Raw genomic sequence first — 24,997 nt, forward strand, 5'->3', positions numbered from 1 at the left:
CTCTCATTTTTGCAGCTGTATGAGTTTTGGTTTCCTTTTAGTAGATTCAAGCCCTCTTGCCGGAGAGGTCTAAGAAACATCTCCTCGGCTTCCGTGTCATGTGAAGTTGTCACTCTCACGTGGCCGTCTGCTTCGCTGTTTCCAGCAGGAGTCACTTCCTGGGGCTAATCAGACTTTGATATGCTGTGGCACGAACCTCGACTGCCTTAGAAATGAACAAACAAACAAGGCGCCCCGGGAGATCTCGAGGCGACCGGAGCTGTTGGTTTTTGTCTGTTGCACCATGATACGTCCTCTGAACACCCACCTATTTTTTCTTTTTTTTTTTTTTTTTCCTTTCACGGTCTCTCTCTTTACATTAGTCTCTGTATCTCTGTGAAGAGGAAAGTTGGACACCAGTCAGAGAAACTGAAGTGTGATTTTTGCCTTTCTACTCGCAGCGAGATTTAATGCGTCTTGTTAATCTTGGCTGGAAGCATGGAGGCTGTAGAGAAATGCCAGAACGAGTCTCAACTGCATTGGACATATACAACCGTTTTCTCTTCTCATGTCCTGCTGCGTCTGTTTGAATTATTATTTTGGTAATCAATAGATTACCTGTAAAGAGATATTAAACTTATATGCTTAATGTTATTCACCTTTAATTAAACCAGAATACCATTATCGCATCCTTTTTATGCCTATTTGTGTCAGTCGAGAAGAGTTTTGGTGGTCAGTGTTTATTGCCTTGGAGTTAAGAAGGATGCGACTCTAATGTGGTGTCGAGGGTTTTATAAAGAGGAGGCGTTGCACCACAATAGCTCTCCAACTTAATGGTCAGAGGATTTTCTATGCAAAGGTAATGATGCTCCGTCTTGTTTCTCCCACCAGCACTCTAAATGGGCAAAATATGTTTTTCTAAGTGCCGAGCTTTACACTGTTCTCACGCCGCATCCTGGGTCTTTCACACATGGCTTGATAGAGATAGTCTAAAAAGGCTGAGGTATTATGTTCGGTCTGCAGAGAGTATGAAAATGTATATCGAGTGCGCTGAAGGATTTTGCTACAAAGGAGAGGGTCTGATTATTGCCAGGTCTGTCTGTCACTGTTCTCCACGCCTCTGCGCTCGGATTGCTTCCCCTCCTTCGGCTTGTTTTTTGTGGTGCTGGTTCTGTGTGGGGGTTTTTAGGGCTTGATGGCTTCACTCGTGTGCTGTCACACGTTTTCACTGGATTGAACTGTGAACAAGCTCGTGCTGGATCTCTCTTTCTTTCATTCCTCCTATGAATTGTGTCGTGTCTGTAAGAACCGGGATATTTGATTTATTGGTGTGTTCAGGGTTGCAGGGTTGCTGCATCGACTTGCAGGATTCTGTAGTAAAAGTGGAGGAGCTGGAGAGAACTGCAGCTCAGGTGGAAATACCTGGCAACAGGTCAGCTATTAATGGTGAATTCCACAAATCAATCAAAATTTATGGAGGAGTGGCTCGAAGAAAAAAAAAGTCATGTTTGTAATTGGTCACACAGCATCTCCCATTGAAACATGGTGGTGGCAGCACCATGCTGTGAAGATGCTTTTCTCCACTTGTGTACCTCCTTCTTCAGTAACTTTTCTTTCTTTTATCCTTCCCTGTGTTTACTGCCTTTCTTCCTTCTGTCCCACAATCCCTATCTCGTCTTTAATGCCTTCATTCGTTCTTTTTCTCAGTTTTTAGCTTCATTTTTACCTTCTGTCCTTTTTTGTGTCTTGTCTTCCTCCATTCACATTTTCCTTTCTCCGTAAAGTCTTGTCCTTCCTTCCCCCTGCCTTCCATCCTCACTAGTGTCCATTCTTTTCTTCTTTTCGTTTTGTCCTTCGTTCTCTCCTACATTATGTCTCTCCACCCATTAATTCCTGTGTCCTTCCTTTTTGTTTTTCTTTCTTATTTGCTTTCTTCATTCCTTCCTAATCTTCTGTCATTTGGTCTCTGTTTTTTTCTTTTCGTTTGCAGGTTTCATATGCAAAGTGAAACCCTTACATTGAAATTCGCAGCAAACTTTAGTGTTTATACTATAAAAGTAGTTAAATTGACTGAAGAGGGATCAAATTTCTTTTTTTTTTTAAATGTGTAGGAACCGTTATTGAACCGTTGTTGTCGTGACAAGACAAAAAGAGAGAAGCTGTAGGGGTGTAAATACTTTAGGTATGTGTGTGTGTAGGGTGAATCTGGCAGCTGTTTCTATGAGTAGGATTACTTCAGAGTGAACTTTCTGATAATACACATGCATCTCCCACACGCCATCGAACCCACACAGCAGCCTAACGCAGCCTGCTGTTTGTTCTATAGGAGTTGGTATCGTGCTGCTGGATTTCAACTGAACTTTTTTCTCTTTTTCTTTTGTTTTTTTCCTAGGAGTGGAGTGCACCCCGAGGGAGCGATGCTGCTCTGATGACCTGCTCAGCCTCGGCTTCCTCTAGAGATTATTCTCCGGGCAGAAGAGCGGGGCAAATTGCCGACAGGATATGGTTGGAGGATTCACGTGATGGATAGGTGATGGACTCCTCCACCACCCGTCTCCCCCGGTGACTCGCCCTCTTCTGCAGCTCGCGCTCTGGCACGAGTGTGTACCGGCGGCCCACGAACCCTCCACTTCTTTGCCATGGTGACATAAGCGGCACTGCAACATGAGGGAGCGCCAACGTGACCGTCTTGTTTCCTTTCCCAGTAGCTGCTGTCGCTGCTACCTCCATTCTTAGCTCTGTAACAATCCGGACTCTGCTGTGAGAAATTTCTGCCTGCCTCTTTGTTTCTTTTTGTTTTTTGTTTTCTTTGCCTGCGCTGAGAGGAACTGTCCCCTTGGCGTGTTGGTGGGGCGGAGCAGTGCGGCGAGAGACGATGCTGGGATGCGTGACACGCCTCCGTCGGCTGGTCCGCCTCCTTCCCTTGCAGACCTCCCTGCTCATCCTCTTCCTATTCTGCACAGTCAGCGTTTTCATCTTCTCTTACTTCCTCTATGGCGTCAAGCGAGAGCCAGAGCCTTCGGCGGTGGGCTTGTCTGGCCCCGAAGGAGCCTCCGCGGACTCGGACTACCCAAGGGTGGTTCCGTCCCGGCTGCTGCCCGTGCGGAGCGTCCCGGGGGGTTCTGGGGTGGACCTCGGAGGGACCAGGACAGATCCTGTGGTTCTGGTGTTTGTGGAAAGCCAATATTCTCAACTGGGGCAGGAGATCGTGGCCATTCTGGAGTCTGGCCGGTTCAAGTACCGGACTGAGATTTCTCCCGGGAAGGGGGACATGCCCACCCTGACGGACAAGGAGAGGGGGCGTTTCACGCTGGTGATTTATGAAAACATTCTCAAGTATGTGAACTTGGACGCTTGGAACCGAGAGCTTCTGGATAAATACTGTGTAGAGTACGGAGTGGGCATCATCGGCTTCTTCAAGGTTAGGACACCGCCGCACTCCCTGTGCCTCTCTCACCTCCCTCCCCCCTCTCCTTTACACCTTCTGCCCTGTCCATCTGGCTCCCACCATCTCCAAGGAGATGGGATTTACAGAGTTGGAAAGACCTGCCTTGTTCAATATCACTCAGCTGCTTTGCTCTATCTTACGTTTCTCTTCTGGTTTCTTTATATCTGTTTCTTTCTCTTTCTGCAATCTGGCATCCTTTGCTCCTCTCTAGCAGTCTGTTAATTCTTGTTTTCTACACTTTGTCTTTGTAGTGTCTCTTGCCTTTCTCTCCTTTATTTATGTTTCAGTCTATAACTCTTATTCCCGCATTCTTGCTCTCTGAGTTATCCCCAGAGGCCTCTGTTTGCCTGAGGCCATCTTTCAGGTCTTATGGTTTTAATCACCCTTTCTGAGCCATGGAGAGAATATAGAAGTGTGGAGGCATGGATGGAGATGTTTGGGGGGCGGCAGATGAAAGTTATCCTGGTGGGATTTTACTGCCTGTTGAGAAAGAACGAAGATGTGCATCTTAATGGATCTGTCACATAAAAAATGTGCTTTCTGAAATGTTTGCACGGAAACATTTCCTATCACATTGCTATAACATGAGCCCATATATATATATAGCCTGGCGGCCCCCCGACTGGCCCTCCCTGCCCCCGCCAGGCTAAGCGTTGCTTGTTTATGTTTTTAGGAGAATAATCTATTATTTTCCTAAAAACATAGCTTTAATAACATAAAGCTGCATAATTTTTAAAGTTTAATCAGTAACACTTTTATAACAAATTTCAGTCAGATCATGATTTCTGGGTTAATGTCAAGTTGTCATAACGAAGGCATTTTGAATAATGTCAACTTTATATTAAAAGTGTCATGATTTACAGTGACACTTTATGACAACAGTCATAAATATTCATGAAGACTTACTCATGTTCATGACAGGTGTTATATCATGTTTATGACGGTGTTATGTCATGTTTATGACGGTGTCATGACAGTCTTATTCACAACCCGTCAAATAAAGTGTTACCAAAATTATTAATTCATGTATTCTGAAACCATTAAATCAAATTTAACAGCATTGATAATCTCAATAAACAAGTGTTACATTTATGTATCTGTGGTCTGTGTTAAAATATTAGCATTTATGGCCCCTTGATGGAGCCGCTGACGTAATTTGGATTAAAATAATTCATTATAATTGGATTTTTTAAAATTTGTTATTTTAAGACAAGTTGTGGGTTTAAATAGCGGTTCAGTGACGATGTTTCCCTGTAACATATACATTTCCTGTCAACTTAACATCTTTTAATGCAAAAGCACTGTGGGCCACCGGTGGACTGCTTCGGCGCCCCGACAATATATATATTCTTTTTTTACTTTTTACAGATCTAGACTGTATAACCCCTGGATCATAATATGTTATACATAAAGGCCGATTGGTAACAACATCTTAAAAGATTTTTTAGACAGTTTAACCCACATTTGACAGAAATGCCAACTATACCCATTAGATTGTATATGTTGGAGTTCAAATGTTTAAAACAAGCCCTCTTTTCTTCACGCTTTCTTCTAGCCGCCAGACTTTCTTCTAATCTTTTGAAGTTGTTTTGATCAATATTTCTCCAGGCTTTCTGAAAGTCTGTCTTTTCTCTCATTTCTACTTTTTTTTTTTTTTAGACACTTCCCTCTGACCTATGAGTCATTCATGCATAAAAAGTCTTCTAAACTGAAAAGGGTGTCATCAGCACAGAACAGACATCTTGACAACCAGCAGTCTATCACACAGACACAAACCGATCTCAATTCTTTAGATTAATCCGTGAAAAGTACCACAGATTTCACAGTTTGGCAGACAAAGATCTGTGGAGCCCCTTCTCTGGTTTTTGATCTGAATTCTTGTATTTTAGTGGGATTTGTTTTACGTGATAGACCAGCACAAAGCAGTGGATGATTGTGTAGTAGAAGGGAAATAATACAGTTTTCAAATGTTTGACAGCTCTGACCATTCTTGGCCAAAGCTTGGTAAGATTAAATACAGAGCATCCGTAAACATCTATCAATAAGAGGACCAGTGTCGAAAATATTTTCCTCTAGTCTTTCCGGAGCCGTAGTTATTTATGTTAGGAGCAGAGGTGACGTCAATCTGCATGGGAAGGAGAGAAGTTGTTGTCAAATAGGGTTTCAGAAATATAAAAAGCTTAAATAATTAGAAATATCACATATTTCAACTCTTGAACTATATTCAGTTTTTTTATATTATTCCTATGTTTAATCAACTGCATTGGATTTCTCTGGTCTGTTTCACAAGCAGGTTGTTCCTCTTTAATTCTGTGACTTACAAAATACTGTAAATATTTTCAAATCCAATTTCATAGAAAGGTTGAGAGCCAACCAAGCTGACAATTGTCAGATATCGTCATTGACCGATTTCTCTGTGCATCTCTAGATATAATATTTCAGAATTGCTGAAAATGTGGCTTACAATAGATGGTCACCCGAAACACTGGGTCCTGTTTCAGATCCCTGCTTGATTGTTTTTCTGTTTATTAAATACAGGGCGACCAGATATCCATGTCAAGACTTTTTTTTTCTGATTCCAACCTGAAACCCATTACATTGGACACCTAATCCCATTTGAATACTAAATTAAAGTTAAGAAAATTTGAATGTTTATTATTTTTTTAAAGTTTTTAAAAGTTTAGCACAGGATTATTTTTGCATTCCCTCTTGGGTCAGGTTCCCCTCTGCGTGCTCGGAGTTATGCTGAACATTTCTGTTGTTAAGTTTTGGCTTTCATTTATCTTTCATAGGAATCTGATATGCTTCAGGAGCCTCCTGTTGAGGCACAGGCATCCTTTATGTTCAAGGTGTCAGACTTGAGCTGTAAAACTAAGTGAAGGCTCGTTGCCTTTGTTGCTTTGCTTTGGTTGTGCAAAGCACCTCTTCTCTTTTCATTGTTTCAAAATCATTTGTTAAAGTTGTTACTTTTCAACTGTTTCAACCTGAAAGTATATATGAATTGAAAAGATATTGTTTGAAACAGAATCGGTTTTGTTCAAATTTTAAGATCAAGATTAAGACAGTGACTTCAGCACTGATTTTCATATTTAGTGTCACGTCAATCTACACATCTTGGTAGATAAACAACAGCAACTTTTAGCTTCATCCTACAACATCATATAGAGCAGGGGTCTCAAACTCCAGTCCTCGAAGTTTTTCGAAGTGCACAGGTACAAAACACTGGAATGAAATGGCTTAAGTACCTCCTCCTTCTGTAGATCAGTTCGCCAGAGTCTTGCTAATGACCTAATTATTCTATTCAGGTGTGGTGCAGCAGAGGTACATCTAAAAGTTGCAGGACTGCAGCCCTTGAGGACTGGAGTTTGAGACCCCTGATGTAGGGTGTGGAGGTTCTGGCTGTGCCTTGCTAACGTAGTAATAATATTTACCGTAAATCTTTACACACTCGGTCACTTTACGACTGAATGCGAAGCAGTTTGATTGTGAAGTAGAAATTTGGACAGCTTTTTAGTCAAATAGCTGGAGCTTAGCAATATTGTTTGTTTGGGACAATCAACTTTCTAGTCCTTCTAGAAATTCTCAAATGGATTTACATCTGGACTTTAGCTGAACCATTCGAACACATGAATTTGCTTAAAGGTAAACATATTCAGGTTGTGCGATTGTTGTTATCCAGCTTCGCCCCCGTTGTAGGTGTTTTGCAGCCCCCAGCAAAGATCATCCAGTATTGCCTGATAGTTGGCTCCATCCATCTTCCTATTAACTCTGACCAGTCTCTCTGTCTCTGTCACCACCACCATGTTTCATCATGATGATGGTATGTTGAGAGTAATGTGCAGGGTCGGTTTCCATCGCCCTCGTGGCTTCCTTCTCCAATTATTGCTCTTCTTGCCCATCCTGTCAACAAACCCCCAAGACCTCCACAGTACAGCTATAATCATCCTGAGTTTAAATCACAACTCAGTTTATTGGGTGACTTTCTGAAAGCTATGAAAGGTTTCACTGGATTTTATTCAGAATTATCAGCGCAAATGAGGATGAAAACAAACACATCACCAAATATGTTTGCATATCAACCCTGTCATGATAGCAAATTCTGCTGTTTGCTAAATTGTTCCAGAAATTATTGTGATACAATTGCATAATGTTGCAAGTTTACCCTAGTTTGGTTATGTGATGAAATATTGACACAATAAAGGGCATCAAGTATTGCAGTGCGTCTTTACATGACGCACGGCAATTAGCACAAAGAGCGAACGTAAAGAAAAGACAACAGTCAGAGAATGATTTGTTTGTTGCCACTAATGCGTCAATCTGAGAGCCGCAGGAGCTTTTTCATTGTAGCACAGCAGATTGAGTGTTAGCAGGTCGGAGCGGCTTAATGCCTTCACCGTTGAGTAGGCCTGACACGCCTTATTTCACACACGCGACTAAAGAAAATAGGGAGTTATTTGCAATATGTACAAGTAATTGTTGTCGTTTCTGTCTTGTCTCTCTGTGTCAACCAGGCCAACGAAAACAGTCTGCTGAGTGCGCAACTCAAAGGCTTCCCCCTCTTTCTCCACTCCAACTTGGGTTTGAAGGACTGCACGGTCAACCCTAAGTCGCCGCTCCTCTTAATCACCCGGGCGGGCCAGATGCTGCCCGGTCCCCTGCCGGGGGACGACTGGACCGTGTTCCAGTCCAACCACTCCACCTACGAGCCCGTGCTGATGGCGAAGACCCAGTCGGCCGAGAGCGTGGCGTCACTGGGACAGAACGCGGCCATGCTGCCCTCGGTGGTGCAGGACCTGGGGCTTCACGATGGCATCCAGAGGGTCCTGTTTGGCAATAATTTGAATTTTTGGCTGCACAAGCTGGTGTTTGTGGACGCCGTGGCTTTTCTAACCGGGAAGAGGCTCTCGCTGTCACTGGAGCGCTACATCCTGGTGGATATCGACGACATCTTTGTGGGCAAGGAAGGCACCCGCATGAAGGTGCCTGATGTAAAGGTGAGTTGCAAAACAAGCCTCGCTTATCTTCTAATCTGGCTGCCTTTTCAACAGCACTTTGCTATGATTCAAAAATAAAATGGCCTCACACAAAGCATGTCCTATCCTCTGCCAGTCACACAGAAACCCCTTCTTCTCTCTCCTCTTTTCGTTTTTGAATGGATCCATCCCAGCAGGCTGCTCAAAGCTGACAGGCCCCGCCGCTCGCGCTGTCACAAAACCTCTGCGACGATGAATATTTCAGGGACTCGGAGGCATACAAAGAATGTCGAAAAGCTTCTTGCTTTCGTCCCCTCAGAGCAGAAAAGCCTCCCCTCGCATGCAGAGACGGCGGGTGGAAGGGGGGGAAAAAAAAAAAACTTACGGTGGAGGCTTCAAGGCCTCCACAGCAGCAAGGTTTTAGGAACGAATCCCACTCCACGACAAGATTGAGAAGTTTGAAAGTGGCGGAGGGGGAGTCGTGTTGCGTGCGGGGAGCCTCATCCAGCATTTAGATCAAATGAAACAAACACCCGAATCAGAGGGAAGCGAAATATCAAACAGAATGGGGGAGAGGAGAGGCGGCAGCTGGGAGTGGATGTTGGATGTTTACCGAGAGAAACTCTCAGAATTAAAGATATATGTGGGCACACGTTGCTCATTAATGTACTCATGCGCCAGTTTGTGCTCATTATCTGTTGACTCATTCTTCTTCCCCTCCCACCGTTTCAGGCCCTGCTGGAGACGCAGAGGGAGCTGCGCACCCATGTGCCCAACTTCACCTTCAATCTGGGCTTCTCAGGGAAATTCTTCCATGCTGGTAAGATGCTAGTTAGCTCACACGGAGCCAGAAAACATCCTAAACTGAAACACTTTTAAGGCTTTTTCTGCTCTTGCTCTTTGCTGTCCTTTAACCTTTGATTTCTTTTCTTGCTGTTGCTCATCCTTCACTCTAATACGTGAACGTCTCTTCCTTTTGCTTCACTGACTTTCATTTCCTTCCTTTCTCCATCGCTGCTCCCACTTTACCTTTGTCTCAACTCGTCTTGCTTTATTTTTATTTCTTCAATTTCCTCCTAAATCCCCCTTTTCCTGCCGACCCCCTTGGCTTGTTTCAATCTCTTGTCTTCCTCTCCCACCCTCTGACTCACTCAGGATCGGATGAGGAGGACCTGGGAGATGACCTGCTGCTGTCCCATGTGAAGGATTTCTGGTGGTTTCCTCACATGTGGAGCCACATGCAGCCCCATTTATTCCACAACCAGTCTGTCCTGGCCGAGCAGATGTTGCTCAACAAGAAATTTGCCATGGTGAGTCATAATGGGGGGGGGAGGGTCAAAGGTCACAGCTTTGACTGAAGGCTGTGAATCAGAGGCATCCTTGTTTAGCCCTTTGTGCTGGAAGTTTCTTTGATTTTTGTTTAAACGAAAAGCGAATCTGTTCCAGTTGAGTTTTAGTTTATATGAGTCACTGTGAAAGGAAGTATGATTTTAATTGTAGCAGTCGACGATTAAAATCAACTGCTACAGTTGATTTTAATTCAAATCAAACAAACCAAAAAACTAGTAAAAAATTCAGATTTTTTTTAAATTCATCAGTAACATTCTTGGTGGTCTTAAAACATACTTACATTTATGCATCTCCGTTTTATCCTATAAAAGGTCTGAAATACAGCAAAATTTTTAAAAATAGGTCGTAGAGTTATATTTATTTTCATTTTCACATTCATTCCTTCAAACTTTTGCTTTATCTATATGTCATTTTTGGTATTTGAGAATTGCACTGAAAACTGTAATTTATTTAGTTTCAAATAGTTTTGGCAGAATAATTCAGCCGTTTCATGCTGCAACAGAACTCCAGAACTATTTCAGCTTTTGAAATGGTCCTTTTTATGTTTGTTTAGGGAACTAATATAATATTAACAATTCTGTTTTTGTTTCCTAATGTTTCATAGTACTTATTAATTAAATTAGGGTTTTTAAGTTAACAGAAGTTTTTATAGTTTTTAAATTCTTGTAGATCTTAAGTTGAAATCATGAGGAACAAAGTTTATAATTACAAAAATATCTTGAAGTCTCAAATTTAACTAAGTGAAATTTTCTCACACCATGTCTTTTCTGTGTATGCTGGCTCTTAGAACCATAATATTTTCAACAAAGAACAAGTGTGAATTAATCTCTCGTTAATGGACTGTGAATAATAGTAGCTTTGGATAATTTAGCCTTCAACTGGCTGTAAAGATCCAACTTCAAAGTCTAAGAGTTAATCACCAAAGGGAAAATCTTTAAAAAAAATACCAGGGGAAACATGCAGGTTGCAGTTTAGAAAGTTATTAATCATTTTGACATGCAGTTGTAAAACAAATATAAATAAAACCATATAAATGTTTCTACTCCTCTCTTATTATTTTACTGATTTTCAAGAGATATGGGTCTCATTTCCTGTCAAAAACAATTTGCTGGTTGATCTAAAGTGCTGTGGGTTTGACCTTAACTGTAGGTTTACCTAAGATTAAATGGCCAAAGCCTATGTTTTCACAGTCTGGGGCAAATAAACAACAAATGTTGGTGTCATTTTCTGCAGCTGAAACATTTCCTTATTCAACTTGATTTTTGCAGCGCTGTTTTTCGTAGTTAGGCACAACCTGACTAGAAATAGATGCAGAATCGAGAAGGAAAATGCAACATTTTGTGGTGGAGAACATCAGCTTCTAACATGACAAACATCTATTATTTTGTCTTCTTTTTTTGACACCCATGCATCCATGGTAAATAAGAAATGCTACACCCTCTTTTATTTGCAGAGCTTATGCACTCAAATTTTTTCCAAGGTCTACATGTATTCAAATTTAACCTCATTGGTGCAAAAATACACACCAGATTCCACACTCTCGTTATTTACTAACCTGAAATGAAGAGAATTTGGGAAAAGTGATGTGTGAAAACAATGTTGCTACTTTCACTGGATTTAGCTGATTAGCTGCCTGGTGCTGCTAATCAGATGTAGACAATTAGGTGATCATCAGTAGCTTGTGGCCGTCTCTTTACAACCAGGAGGTTTGGCTGTTTGTTGCTGTGAAACATGAATGTTTGCCCCGCATAACGTCAAGCAGGAAATATACTAACCGTGACTTTAAGCTGAGTTCACACTGTCCAAACATTGACCTTGAGAAAGGAAATCTTTTGTTGGAAAATAACTGAGACTGCACAAAGGAGAAGTATTAAACTGGATATGATGAATTCAGTTTTTATAGACACTTATTTCTTTCTCATTTTAATTTTTTTCTACCTTTATGAGCTTCTCACCTGCTAAAAATTCACACATTTTTCTGAAGAGTCCAGCCCTAATAATAATAATAATAATAATAATAATAATAATAATAATAATGGTGGATTTAACACCCGCGACGTTCGAGAAAGTTTCCGAGGCAATTCCACTGTTCATATTCTCTAACATTTTCCATGTTGAGAAACACGTGTTGCCTATTTACAGGGAAATGACAGAAATACTGACTCCAAAACTATTTCAAGTCAGACTTTTCAGTAGAAGCATTATTCATAAATGGTATGTTAATCATCCCAGGTTTGGAAGTCTTTCCAAATTCACCCAAAGGTCACAGCTGTGCAATGCTCAGAAAAATTGCAACACGCACAAAATTGAGTTGAGTTCTGAGAAACCAGTGGTTCAGTGATTCAGAGTTTTCTCTTTGTGCAATCAAATAATCTTAAACAGTTAAATATGCAAGTATTTTTCTCTGCAAGCCCAAATTCATCATTTTAAAGTCGTGTTTCCACACTCCATTACAAGTGTTGGTTACTTTATTAAACAATTAGGGATTTATCTGATTAAAACTCAGAAATGATGTTTCTTGTCTCCTTAATCCTAAGCAGAAAAAATAAAATCCCCGAACAAACGTCTAAGTTCATTTATTCCGAATAAATTCTTTCTGCACACACAGCAGTTTCATCCTGCGCTTCACTTTACTGCTCCTCTGTAATGGCTTTCAAACCTGAAAAAGTAAAGTAGGGAATGTGGGTGTGAGCATTAAATAGAAAGCTTTAGCTAATACTTGATGTAAATTATACTTAGGTAATTCTTAAATCTGCATAGTTTTTTCTAGTTTTTTAATATGGTGGTGGGACTCATCTGTTGTATCATTTGAAGCTCTGTGTGAGGAATACAGCACTTATAAAACTGACACTGGGAAACAATGAAGGATTTATCTTTCAATGCAAACAAGTTGTACGCCTCGAACTGACCTATTGCATGTTTTAACTGTCTATTTACTCAAGCTTGACTTGAAGATAAAGATTTTATTACCAAGCTGTTTAATGAAATATCTTGGTGTCAAATTTAGCTGTAAAAGCTCTTAAGTCTCATGCTGAAAAAACCCCCCAATGTGTGATGAGACTGAAATTGAGCATATTAAGTAAATATCTTAATTTTTGGTCATAAAGTTGCTGCATTTAAAGTTTTTATGCGTTTCTGAAATATTTCTTGCCCGTTTCTTAATAAAGATGACAAACTCATTCACCTCCTCTTAACAAGCTCCTGATTTGGTTAAAAGCAGAAATTCAAGGCAGCTGTGTTTTATGTGTTTTACTAAAGTAGCCAGTCGACAGACGTTTCTCTTGTATAGTTTTTTTTTTTTTTTATGTCTTGGGAAAGCTCTTAAATTCCTTCATTCTTGGACGGCAACACACAAACGCAACTAAAAGCGAAAAGCACAAATATTGTAAATACTCCACATTCGAGCTGAATCATTTTCTTTACCCTTCTTTCAGACAGGGTCGTGTCATCTCGCATCACTCATTTTCTAATGATTAGTATTAGTATCGCCGACTCTGTGTTGAAGGCAACATGAAGTGAATGAATACTTGATTTTCTTACACTACCTCTCTTTCTTACTGTCCAAATAAGCGCTATGGTTATCTTCACTCGGACGACGTTCTCTGAATTGCACGCCTCAATGTGTTTCTCTGAGCGTCTCATGCATGTTTTAGGCGCCGCGTATCCAGCTGATGATTAAATTTCTGCCGTTTGCTTCAGAGAAAAATCAGAGTTTCTAATTTTAACTCGGACATGGATGTTCAGGGTTCTCGAAAAGTCTGGAAATAGATGAAAATGTTTTTCAGATCTAAATAAGCATAAAAGGAGAACGTGGCTAGAGAAAAAAAAATTATGTGTATTTCTACAGTTTGTTCCTCATCTAGGTCTACTTGTTTTATCCATTTCTCCGTTCATCCATCTGTCTGCCAGTTATCCAACCATCGACCTTCAGTCCTTCTGTTTCTGTCCCTTCTGTCTATACAACCATCACTACTTGCCAATTTATCCCATGGGTTTGTCTGGGTATCTATCCATACCTCAGTCAGTTTTGTATTTAAAGCCTGCCCTCAATCAAAAGCGAATTTCTGCAGTGACTACAAATATAACGTTTGCATTCCTGTTTTTAAAATGTATTATCTGTGAAAATCAAAGTCTATGTACGACTCTACATGCATCATGCACGCTATCACCTGCCCTCACCTACTCGTGCAATTTCTTCCTCAGGAGCATGGGATTCCCACGAACATGGGCTACGCGGTGGCCCCTCACCACTCTGGGGTCTATCCTGTACACATGCAGCTGTATGATGCCTGGAAGAAAGTTTGGGGCATCAAAGTGACCAGCACGGAGGAGTACCCTCACCTAAAACCCGCTCGCTTCCGACGGGGATTCATCCACAGCGGCATCAGCGTAAGACCACTACGACGCTAGTAGCCATCTTTGAAACACTATTATGTTTGCGAGAATCTATATTTTCAAGAGCGCCTCCTATTATATCTATTTTTTGTTGCAATATGGTGATATTACACTCTGTTACAGTCACCTACTCAGTGTGTCTCCAATATCAACAAGTTTTAAGCCAAATAAGAGCTGTAGTGTTTTGCTTTTCTCTGGCATTGCTCCATCAACTGTGTCTCTTTGCTCTCCTATTTTAACCATCGCTTAAAACACTAATAGAGGAATAAGAAAACATCTCAGCTGGATTGTTTTCTGTTTCAGACCTCCCCATTTGAACTTTTTGTTCCTCATTTTCTTGAAAATCTCATGTTGATTGGCAGAATTGTGTGTTATTTTACCGAAAAGCAACAGACTTCCCCTAAAGAGGCAGCCCATTCGTCTGTGTTGTTGGGTTTTGCCTCCTTCCACTGGGAGAGAGATGGTAATGTGGTCGAAAGATCCAGCATTGCATGAGACACCAGCAGGCAGGCCTCGGCTGCAGGAAGAAGACTGACATTAGAAAGCAAGTGTCTGGAAAAAGTTAAATGTCAACAGCCGACTAAAAAGATCCGGCTTAGTTGGTTTTCGAATAACTTAGTAAATAAGGTAAAATGGATTTGAAAATATTCAAGAGGTTCAGAAGAAAACATATTCATTTCTTCCCAAGTTGACCTTCAGTGCTAATAAGCCTCAGTCCACTCTCTTTGTTGCGCCTGTGTTCTGGTCTCAGAACTCCCTTCCCGTCCTTGAGATATCACAGCCTGAATGGACAGCGTTCACCACGGACTGATGATTGATATTCGGCTCCCCGGATACCTTTCACTGTACATGCATTTCCATGAATTACCATATAGACTCAGAGCAAACGGGAGGTTTGCTTTGGCGTGATCAGCCGAATAATAACAACATTATTGTGAACAAACAATGTGTGTGGGGGCAAACCGCCCGGAGGAGCGGCGGCTCAGCGGAGAGCCGGCGTCGCGTTTGCGTCAGTGCTTCCAGCTTTTGTTGTGATGCTCTCCGTGTGCTCTCATTGCAGGTGTTGCCCCGGCAGACTTGTGGTCTTTTCACACACACCATCTTCTACAAAGACTACCCAGGCAGCCCAAACGAACTGGACAAGCTCATCAATGGGGGGGAGCTCTTTCTCACTGTTCTGCTGAACCCTGTGAGTCAGCCGCTCTCCCACACAGAGCATTTGCCTTTGTCTTGCGCACTTTGAAGCCCATTTAGATGCTGGTGCAAATTGAAATTTAAACAGGGTGCGGGAAAATGACTCAGATATATTTTCATGGACACAATGGCGCAAATGCCTCCTATTCTTCACATATGTTTGTTGGAGACTGCAGAAAAAGGTCACAGATGTGGCCCCCTCTGCATAGACTGCAGACGATTTTATTCACATCACTGTGACTTTCCCCAAACAAAAATCGGCACGGGTTGTTTTTGCAGTAGTTTTATTATTGTTTGATCCTAATTGCTCTCAGACGGCTCATCTCTAAATGGGTTGCACAAAACTGCTGTGCTTTTATCTTTTAGCAAAAGGACAGCGCTTTAATGTTGTTCGTTCATTACTGATTGATGTGTTTGGTTTTACTTGATTTAATGCGTTTTAATCTAGGCCTTAGCTTAGTGTGTTATGAATAAAAGCACAAATTCTCTCTTAAACTCCTGAAATCTTGGGCATTTTCAACAGATGATTCGAACAATTTACTCAGCTAGTTGTACATTTTAATCAAGGGAGGATTCTCTTATTTCCTGGTCCTTTCTTCTGTTTCAGTAAACTTCTCTCTGCTTGGTGTTTCCGTTCGCAGATCAGTATTTTCATGACCCATCTATCCAACTATGGGAACGACCGTCTTGGTCTGTACACCTTCAAAAGCTTGGTGATGTTTGTGAAGACGTGGACCAACCTGAAGATGCAGACTCTGCCGCCTATCCAGCTGGCTCAGAAATACTTCAGCCTGTTTCCGTCTGAGAGAGATCCCCTCTGGCAGGTGAGGTCATGGTTTTTCACCATGCACCATTTATTTTTTTCTATCACCTATTAGCCTGGAACAGTCTCCACACATTCCTTGAATATTCTCAACAAATTATGTACTTGAAGTCAGGTCTTTGTAGAAATCTGTGCAGTTTTACATTTTAAAACAAAGAGAGAGAGAAAGAGAGAGAATTAAAGTCTGAAAAAGTAAAGAATTTGAGTATAAGACATATGTAGAAGCCCTGTTCATTGTTTTTCTGTGGGTGCAGATGGATGTCATCGTCATCATTTAACTCATCTGCATCTTCTTTTGATTTCTACACATTAAAGTGAAGTTTAATTAATCCCACTCATGTCATTGTGTCTGTGTGTTTTTGTGTGACTAAAGGATCCTTGTGAGGATAAAAGACACAAGGACATCTGGTCCAAAGAGAAAACATGTGACCGCTTCCCAAAGCTGCTTGTCATTGGGCCTCAGAAGACAGGTGAGTCACAGCTCTACAGCGCCCTCTGCAGGCCAAGTTAGAAATGCTAATACTAAGAGTTTGTTTTTCAGAGCAGACCTCTTACTCTGAATTATAGCTCTATTTTTATCCTTTAGTTACTACATTTTGGATTTTAAATGATGCTGTTTGGTGGAGTAGATTTATTAAGACATTGCCATAAAAGATTTTGTTTTGTCTTTTTATCTCTTCCCTTCCTCCAGGGACAACAGCACTTTACCTATTTCTTGGCATGCATCCTGACTTGACCAGCAACTACCCCAGCAAGGAGACGTTTGAGGAGATCCAGTTCTTCAATGGACACAACTATCACAGAGGCATTGACTGGTGAGACACGTGTTCAGATGTTTCGTCTCCGACCTCCACCTGTTGCCTCCACTCACTTCCTGTAGCTAATGCTGAGTTGGTTAAAATGATGCTCGCTTTAGAGGTGTCTGGTTTGTCTGCTTAACTTGTTTAACAGACAAGTTAGATTGATTTATTGACCAAGTATCATGAACGATTAAAGTGTTTCATTTTGGTCGATGTCGATCATTATTTATTAACTTTTTGTTTTAAGTATCTGAAATAGTGCTAAACTGGTGCCATAACTGTAACTCTTTTTTTTTTTCAGAGTTTTCACCGTATGCCGTTGTTTTTTTTCTTTTTAACCAGTTATAAAGCAGGCTGGTGAAGCCTTAAACTGCAGCTGCGCAAGTTACTCAACAGGTTGTTGCTAGGTAACCGAAGAGTGACTGAGTTAGTTTAACTCCTCTTAGCTGGCAATGAGAAGTTGAGCTGCTAAAATCTTTCCTCTGGCAATATCCCCCAGAATGCTTTGTGGTTCTGGATCGGAGTTGAATGAAATTATTGAAAATTCTATCTGCTAATACTGATCATGTGTCTGAATGTGTATATAAATTGTTATTGATTTATTGTCCAGTCCTGCTGCAGGCATATTATCATAATGGCAGCAATTGACTTGAAATATTGTTTTGGTCTTTGACTTGGTCTGTAGAAAGTCTAGGCTACTGGACAGAAAACACCAGACACTGAGGTGTATGAAATAAATGCATCAACACTGCAAATCATCACTTGGTGTAGAAAATTCACTCTGGAGCTCTAGCAACTTGGATTCTGTGCCTCTCCGTTCTTCCTCCACACTCTGGGACCTTTAGTTGTATTTAAAGGATAAAGGGGATTTTGGACAACTGAGCAACAGTTCAGTCCTTTTTCTCTTTAGCCAGATAAGACACTTCTGACGCTGCCTGCTCAGGAGTGTCTTAACACTAGGACTGTGACAGTTGTAGCCCAGGTAGTTGGGACACAGATTTCTGTGAACCGTCAACGTATTTTACAACGAGTTTTCCTGTGAAAGGTTCCAGTGACTGAAACCTGTGACTGGACAGCTGTCAGGCCAGCAGTCTTCCCAGTGACTGCCGAAGCTGTAACAAACGTTATTTGTATAAAAAAAAAATCCTCTGTTCATTGCTCTTATGCATTATTCTACTTTTCTGAGAAACTGAATTTTGGGTTTTCATTAGCTGTTAGCTGTAATCGTCAAAACTAACAGAAATAAACCCTTCATTTACACATTGCTGTGTGTAACGATTCTTAGCATGCGTTTTACTTTTTGATATCAGATTAAAGAAATGAACAAACTTTGTATTGATATTCTAATTTGTTGTGATACACAAGAAAAATGCTTAGAATGGCAAGTCTGCAAATCGATAACCTTTTTGTTATTGAGACCAACATTTCTACAAAACAAGGGGATCTATTCAAGCTTTATTTGTTTAGTTTTAATCTCTTTCAAGTTGAATAAATATAAGGCATTGTATTTTCAAAGGCAATGGGAAAAAAATACAACAGTGATTTGTTTTATTGCTAATGGCTTTGCATAACACCACACGGTGTTAGCTGTTTTTCCACCAAGAACCACTTTATCAGTAGTTGTGGCTGCTTCAAGTCCTTCGCTTTGTGTTTGCTGTTTGCTAGGTACATGGAGTACTTCCCTCTGCCCTCCAACACCAGTTCAGACTACTACTTTGAGAAGAGTGCCAACTACTTTGACTCTGAAGTGGCTGCTCAGAGGGCTGCTGCTCTTCTGCCTAAAGCTAAGATCATCACCATCCTCATCAACCCAGCGGACAGAGCTTACTCCTGGTACCAGGTCCGTCATGGTCCTCTCACCTGCAGCCAAGCTAGTCATCTTTCACAATGAACGCCATCACACTCAGGAAGTCATTTATTTTTTATTTTTGTTGCTGAAACCTGAGTCGCTCTCCCACAGCACCAAAGGGCTCATGACGACCCGGTGGCGCTGAAGTACTCCTTCAATGAAGTCATCACTGCAGCCCGCGACGCTCCAATCAAACTACGGGTTCTCCAGAATCGATGCCTGGTGCCGGGTTGGTACGCTGTCCACCTGGAGCGCTGGCTGAATCACTATCATTCCAGCCAGGTAGTTTGTTTTCCACGTACAAAGCGGTGATCAGCGTGTAATCAGCGAGCAAACACAAGACGACAAGTTTCCTTAGTTACTGAAGTCTTTATTAAGATTCCCTGCAGGGAGTTGGCGGTGAGGGGGATTATTCTCGCCTTTGGATTCCTTGAAGAGAGTATTCTAAATCCAGCTGACCTCAGTGGATGAGAACTGACCTTTACGAACACTCGCAGAGGAAAATTTAACCGTTAGCACTCCAGTCTGTCTCGATTCACAAGCTGTAAGAGCAAGCAGTGATTAGCTGTGGGTTCAGTGCTACAAAGCAAGATTCTTAGTAATACCGTGTTCTCTTTAAATTAAATGAACCACGTTAAGTTCTCAGTTCATGCAGCCTGATTTCTGCTTTCAAAGCTAAGCCCTCCACAATATGTGCACAGGATAGAAGTCTTTATACTGGCAGAATGTGTCCATCTTCAAACACACTGGTGGTTTTAAAAGCTTTGGGGGTTTCTGTTTTTCACTCTCTCACAAAAGTATGCAAAAATAAAGACAAAGGAATACACACACACACAAAAAAAATCCTCCCCAGAGGAGAGAGAGAGCTATTGAAGGCAGAAAAGTTGTAGACAATTGGGGAAAATTCATGTTTTTTAAAATAATATTTCTTGGCAAGAAATTAGCAATTAAATTTATAAAACCAGGACGGTCAGCCATTGAACATCTGGAGGACAGACTGCTCAAATAAATTTGTGAATCAGTGATTTATATTTCAAGACCTATACCACAGAAATGATCAATAATGCAATGGTGGGAGATATTGACCATTTGTTATTTTACTCCCCAATGGGATTTATTGATTCATTTACCAGGGATTGCACAAATTCCAGGGGATTTCTGTCAGCAGTTTCCACAGTTCAACAAAGATAGATGTGAAAACCTTGGGACTGCAGTTTGGCTACCTAATGAGCTGGTGGTTCTATAGGCAAGACTCTTAAAACTATTTATAGACAAACTTACAGTTACTGTATTTAGTCCAAGAGCTAATATCTGTGCTACATTTACTACTTGTTGCTCTCTCTCATTAATTATTGATCCCCTGTTTAAGGATTGCTTCCGACCTGAGTGCTTTAGGGGAATTGGTCTAAATTTAATTATAGAAAAGTAGTAAAAAGAAAATGGGGGGGAAAAAAAGGAAGATCCTGTGGGTGTAACTTCTTTTCTTATGTTGCACTGCTGTATACACAGCTGTCCCTCTTCTAATACTTGGCTTCCTGTCTTCGTCCAGTTGTTGGTTTTGGATGGACAGATGCTGAAGACAGAGCCTGCCTCGGTCATGGACAAAATCCAGAAGTTTCTTGGCCTTGCCAACGTCATCAACTACCACAAGATTTTAGCGTAAGTTTCCCCTCTTTCGTTTCAGATCCTTTTCTTTTCAAATCCCAAGATTACAACCTAATTTGCTTCTTCATATTGTGCTTTTTAGACCCCAAATAATGTTTTCCTGTAACTAGAGATGCTATGATCCAAATTTTGATTCTCTGCTTTTTCTAAATCTTTGACCCAATTTTAGCTAATTTTTGATTTCTCTGTTTAGGTCTGTAGGTAATGCAAGTTTGTGTTTAGGAATTAATAGTATATATATTTTTTTATGTTAACATTCTTAAAATAAAATTAGATTAATGTTTTAAACTTATTTTACAGTTTTATTGTCTTTTTGAGAGGTGCCCATCTAGGTTCCTGTCAGAATCAAACTACCAAGAAATTTATATCTGCCTGTGGTATACACAGTAAAATGTATTAAAGCATAACACACTACACTGTGTGAAAGAACAGTTGCTTCTAAAACAAAATCAAAATAATTGCAAAGTAGACATTTTAGACCATCTTTGCTATCTTGTATTAACATGGCTGGAATTACATGTTTATCTCCAAAGAATGTAGTTCCTTAACTCTTGACATTTCCAAATCCGTTGTTATTCTGAAAAGAGTCTTAAATCTTTAAAGGTTTAGACAGTTGTTGTTGTTCTGCTTTCTCTCACAGCCCAATAAAACCACAGATGTCTTAAAATGTGACAGGAATGTCCTTATCTCCTTTAAAAAAATTCCTACAGTTTTATGCTTCCTCAGACAATACCTCACATATATTCGAGATATCTAACTTCTTCACTCAGTAACAGCATCTACATTGAAGAATGTTTGTCAGCCTGATTATTTGATCCGAGCAGAATGATTCACTGTAAAAGTGTTTGAGTCTTGAGTGTGGCGCATTCATCTAAATCACCTAAACCTATTACCTATCTATAAGGGTAATTGGCCTTTTCTGATTTTATTAGGCACAAAATGAGCTTCACAGCAAAAGCCTCATTAACTCTTTATTCTTTTTTTTTTTATCTTGCACCCACTGACTCTGACTATGCAAAAAGAGCAATTGTGATGTTCACCTTTTATTGAAAAACAGTCGGACATGTGGAGTGGAAAGCCTGCTTTATATTCCTCACTTCCAACCCTCAGTTTCATTTGGTGTCATTTAAAATATTTCCGTTGCATAGACAACAAAAAAATCTGCATCTATGTTTAACTTTGTTTTGCAGTAGTTTCTGTAGTTGTGTATTTGATTTTACTTTTATCTTTATTTAGTATAGCAATATAATATGAGACAACTGTATCAGAGTTTCACAATTAAAACACAAAGAAATGGATACCATGATCACACTTTTTACAACAAACAGTTACATGTAATCGAATCATCCTGAGATGCTCTTAATTTGAGTTTGATGCTCCTTTTTTCCCCCTTTTGTTTTTGGACTCACTACACTTGAATAGAGTTTGATTCGATTCGTTTGAAACCTGAAAGTCGGACCTCAAACGGGAGGTCAGATTTTTGACGTTCAGGATTTTCTGTGTCCTTCATGTGTAGATTTGATCCCAAGAAAGGCTTCTGGTGTCAGTTGTTAGAGGGAGGAAAGACCAAGTGTCTGGGAAAGAGTAAAGGACGCAGGTACCCTGACATGGACCCTGAGGTAGGATCCTCTCCTCGAAAGAGCTGTAGTAAAAAGTCAGCTTGCTGTGAGTTGCCTACATTTAGTTCCATCCTGTTTCTTTCAGTCCCAGGAGTTCCTCAGGGAGTACTACCGCGACCACAACATTGAGCTGTCTAAGCTGCTCTACAGGATGGGTCAGCCGTTACCCAGCTGGCTCAGAGAGGAGCTGGTCCACACCAGGTAGCAGCACCGCTGCAGGGGAAAACCACAACTCCACGTTCCGAAACACGGCTCCACCCTGCAGGGCTCACCGATCTGAAAGCGACCTGAAAGATTGGAGCTCGGGCCTTGAGATATACCGAACAAGAACTCGAAGCTTAACTCTGATCTTCTTAGTGGAGAGCAGACTGGCTTCAGGGCTGCCCTGAAACCGTGTCCTGAGGATTTCAGTAAGGAAAGACTCGGGTGGTGCACAGAGGAGAGGGGAGGTTCCTCCGGTGTTCGATAATCCCGGTCCCGTTGATCGAAGTGTCATCACATAAACTTTGTTGCCCGAGACTGAAAAAGGAAACACAAATGAACTCTGAGCAGTTTTTCCCATCAGTTCTGTAAATGGGCAACAAATGTAAACACTATCACACGTCCTCTGTGATGAGGCGTGCTGTTTGGACAGCGGAGTTGGACAGTATTGTCTCAACAAACGGCAGCATGTTGGACGTGTCCAGTCAAACTACTTTTGATAGAAGTATATGAGCAGTAAGTGAGGATGTGAGGAGTCCTGACTCAGGCTGCATCTTGTAGCCTTCCTCAATAGGCCTTGGTAGAATCTAGTTATTGCATTTACAAGTGCCAGGACAGAATCTTCAACAAACTATCAACCCCTTGGATATCTGAGGGATCCTTCTTTTTTTTTTTTTTTTCTGTTTTGTTTCAATCAGCTCCTGTTTTGTTTTCTTCTGTCTGACTTAACATTTCTGTAGTGCTGATGGAAATGCATATTTTGTTAGAATGTACCAAAACTAAACCTGTTAGAGGTGTTGTTCCCACCCAAGCGGGATGAGCAGCGCTGTTGTCGGCCCGGCCAGCTGCGTCGTGACCCCCGTGCCGGCCGGGGCGGGAACAGGACGGACGGACGGACACAGAAAGCACAATGGCACTCGAACGAGCGTCGACCCTGATCATACAGGTTAACTGGAAAGCACACAGAGTTCATGGCTCCTACTACAATCTGTGAAGATCATAAGCTAGCTACTGTATGCATTGTCCTACAGATTCAGATTGTGTACAGAAGAAAAAAAAAAGTGCATTTCAAGATGTTATCAGCGTTTTTATTTGTTAAAATTGTATATTTTTTGTGTTTTATGTTTGATTTCATTTACAAGCGAGTATAGACCTGGGAAGAATAGAAAAAAAACTAAAAACTGACCAACTGTACGCCAGGTGTTTTCATACGGATGTTTGGGTGTAGGTCAAGGTGTTACCATTGCAATTAGGTGTTCATCGGTAACAAAAAGCTGCTTTTACTGCAATAGTTTTGTACGTTGTTCGGATGTAATTACAACGCACACGACGGTTTGTCATTTCCTGACTTTGTAATGTACATAAAACCCTTCGGTAGACCTAAATTATTGAATGTGTTTGGGTTTTACTCTCCCGTCAGCCTGTTGTCGTAGCGTTTAAAAACGTCAGTGCTGCGCTGAGGGGGAGTTTGGATCCTTTCATCATGCAGAAGTGTTTCCTCACATCCTCTCACTGCCAACTGTTGTACAAAAGTGCAGAGTTTCTCCGTATATAAAGTATTAAACACATAACAGCAATGATGGTACTAATCTCCTGGACTGTATGATACAGATTTGTAATTGTTGTCAATAATTTTTACAGTGTAACTAATATTGTCGGTGCTTTTTAATTTGCAAATAAAACACCACTGTATTTTTCATTATTTGGATCTTTGTTGCCTCTTTTCCTTTGGCGAGTTTCTGTACTTAGGCTTGGAAATACAGAGCCACCCACATTCATTGGCATGCCCTGTAAAGATCTGCAAAAAAAACCCTTGGAATAACTGCAAAAAGTCAGAAATATCCAGCATTTATTTCAAATATTTTATTTAGTCGGAGAAAATCTTACAAGCATTTTAATATCCCTTGAGCAAGTTGTTGAATTGCCACCACAAGCTGTATTTTAATGGTATGTTTTGTCATAAGCCTACAATCAGCATTGTATGAAGTGGATAGTAATTTTTTGATTTTTTTTTAAAGGTGGCATGCATGTAGCCCCCGTCAGTAAAGAACCACTTTAGCTGCAATTAAATTGTCTGCACAATTATTAGCCCAGTGTTATTTTTGATTTTAATAATCACCAGCTACAGTGCTTTCAGTTGAATCTTAATTTCTTTTTTTTTTTTTACATATTTGCTGAAGCTGTTGCTAGGTTACGGCAGTATTAAATGAGTAGGATGATCAGTGAAAAAATTGAGTTCCTCTACCTCCTCTCTCTGTTCCTATTGCCGTCTGTGGAAATGCACAACTTGGTCAGAAACAACCAATCAGAGCCAGAAGGAGAGTTTTAGTGCTGTCAATCGCCTTTGTGTATGTGCTGCTCACACCCTCACCCTTGCTCTCTGCTATGCTACAGCTATTTCTTCACAATACATCCAGCCAGGAAATGCTCAGGATATAAATTGAACTACACAGTACAGGCTCTCAGGATTTGGTCTGGGTTCCTTTTGCATTAATTTCTGCATCAATGCACTGGTGTAGAGATGATCAGCCTGTAGCTCAGCTGAGCTGTTATAGAAGCCCAGGTTTGTTTAATAGTGGCCTTTGGCTCATCCTGATTATTGGATCCAGAGACATTTTTCTTAAGACAATTGTCTATGGACTTCTTGATTTTTTTTCATTTTTTTTTTTTCATGGATTCTGTGCCTCGCCACTTTTCATCC

The 24,997-nt window shown here is 40.8% G+C and overlaps 1 protein-coding gene across 1 annotated transcript in view; it reads left to right on the plus strand.

Annotated features, from left to right (window-relative positions):
• The window catches only part of LOC122837601 (bifunctional heparan sulfate N-deacetylase/N-sulfotransferase 1-like), a 69,112-nt gene extending 45,114 nt beyond the window's left edge, over positions 1 to 23,998 (plus strand). Inside the window, exons 2-15 of the mRNA XM_044128049.1 lie at positions 2,372 to 3,400; positions 7,939 to 8,421; positions 9,133 to 9,220; positions 9,556 to 9,710; positions 13,954 to 14,139; positions 15,206 to 15,334; positions 15,981 to 16,163; positions 16,536 to 16,632; positions 16,854 to 16,977; positions 18,628 to 18,802; positions 18,923 to 19,093; positions 20,361 to 20,470; positions 21,993 to 22,095; positions 22,181 to 23,998. Coding sequence (XP_043983984.1) covers positions 2,855 to 3,400; positions 7,939 to 8,421; positions 9,133 to 9,220; positions 9,556 to 9,710; positions 13,954 to 14,139; positions 15,206 to 15,334; positions 15,981 to 16,163; positions 16,536 to 16,632; positions 16,854 to 16,977; positions 18,628 to 18,802; positions 18,923 to 19,093; positions 20,361 to 20,470; positions 21,993 to 22,095; positions 22,181 to 22,300 — 2,670 coding nt within the window. The 5' untranslated portion in view covers positions 2,372 to 2,854 and the 3' untranslated portion in view covers positions 22,301 to 23,998. The remainder of the gene's footprint in view (positions 1 to 2,371; positions 3,401 to 7,938; positions 8,422 to 9,132; positions 9,221 to 9,555; positions 9,711 to 13,953; positions 14,140 to 15,205; positions 15,335 to 15,980; positions 16,164 to 16,535; positions 16,633 to 16,853; positions 16,978 to 18,627; positions 18,803 to 18,922; positions 19,094 to 20,360; positions 20,471 to 21,992; positions 22,096 to 22,180) is intronic.
• The last annotated feature ends 999 nt before the right edge of the window (positions 23,999 to 24,997 follow it).

Source organism: Gambusia affinis, linkage group LG09 (assembly GCF_019740435.1).
Source record: "Gambusia affinis linkage group LG09, SWU_Gaff_1.0, whole genome shotgun sequence".
Classification (NCBI taxonomy): Eukaryota; Metazoa; Chordata; class Actinopteri; order Cyprinodontiformes; family Poeciliidae; genus Gambusia; species Gambusia affinis.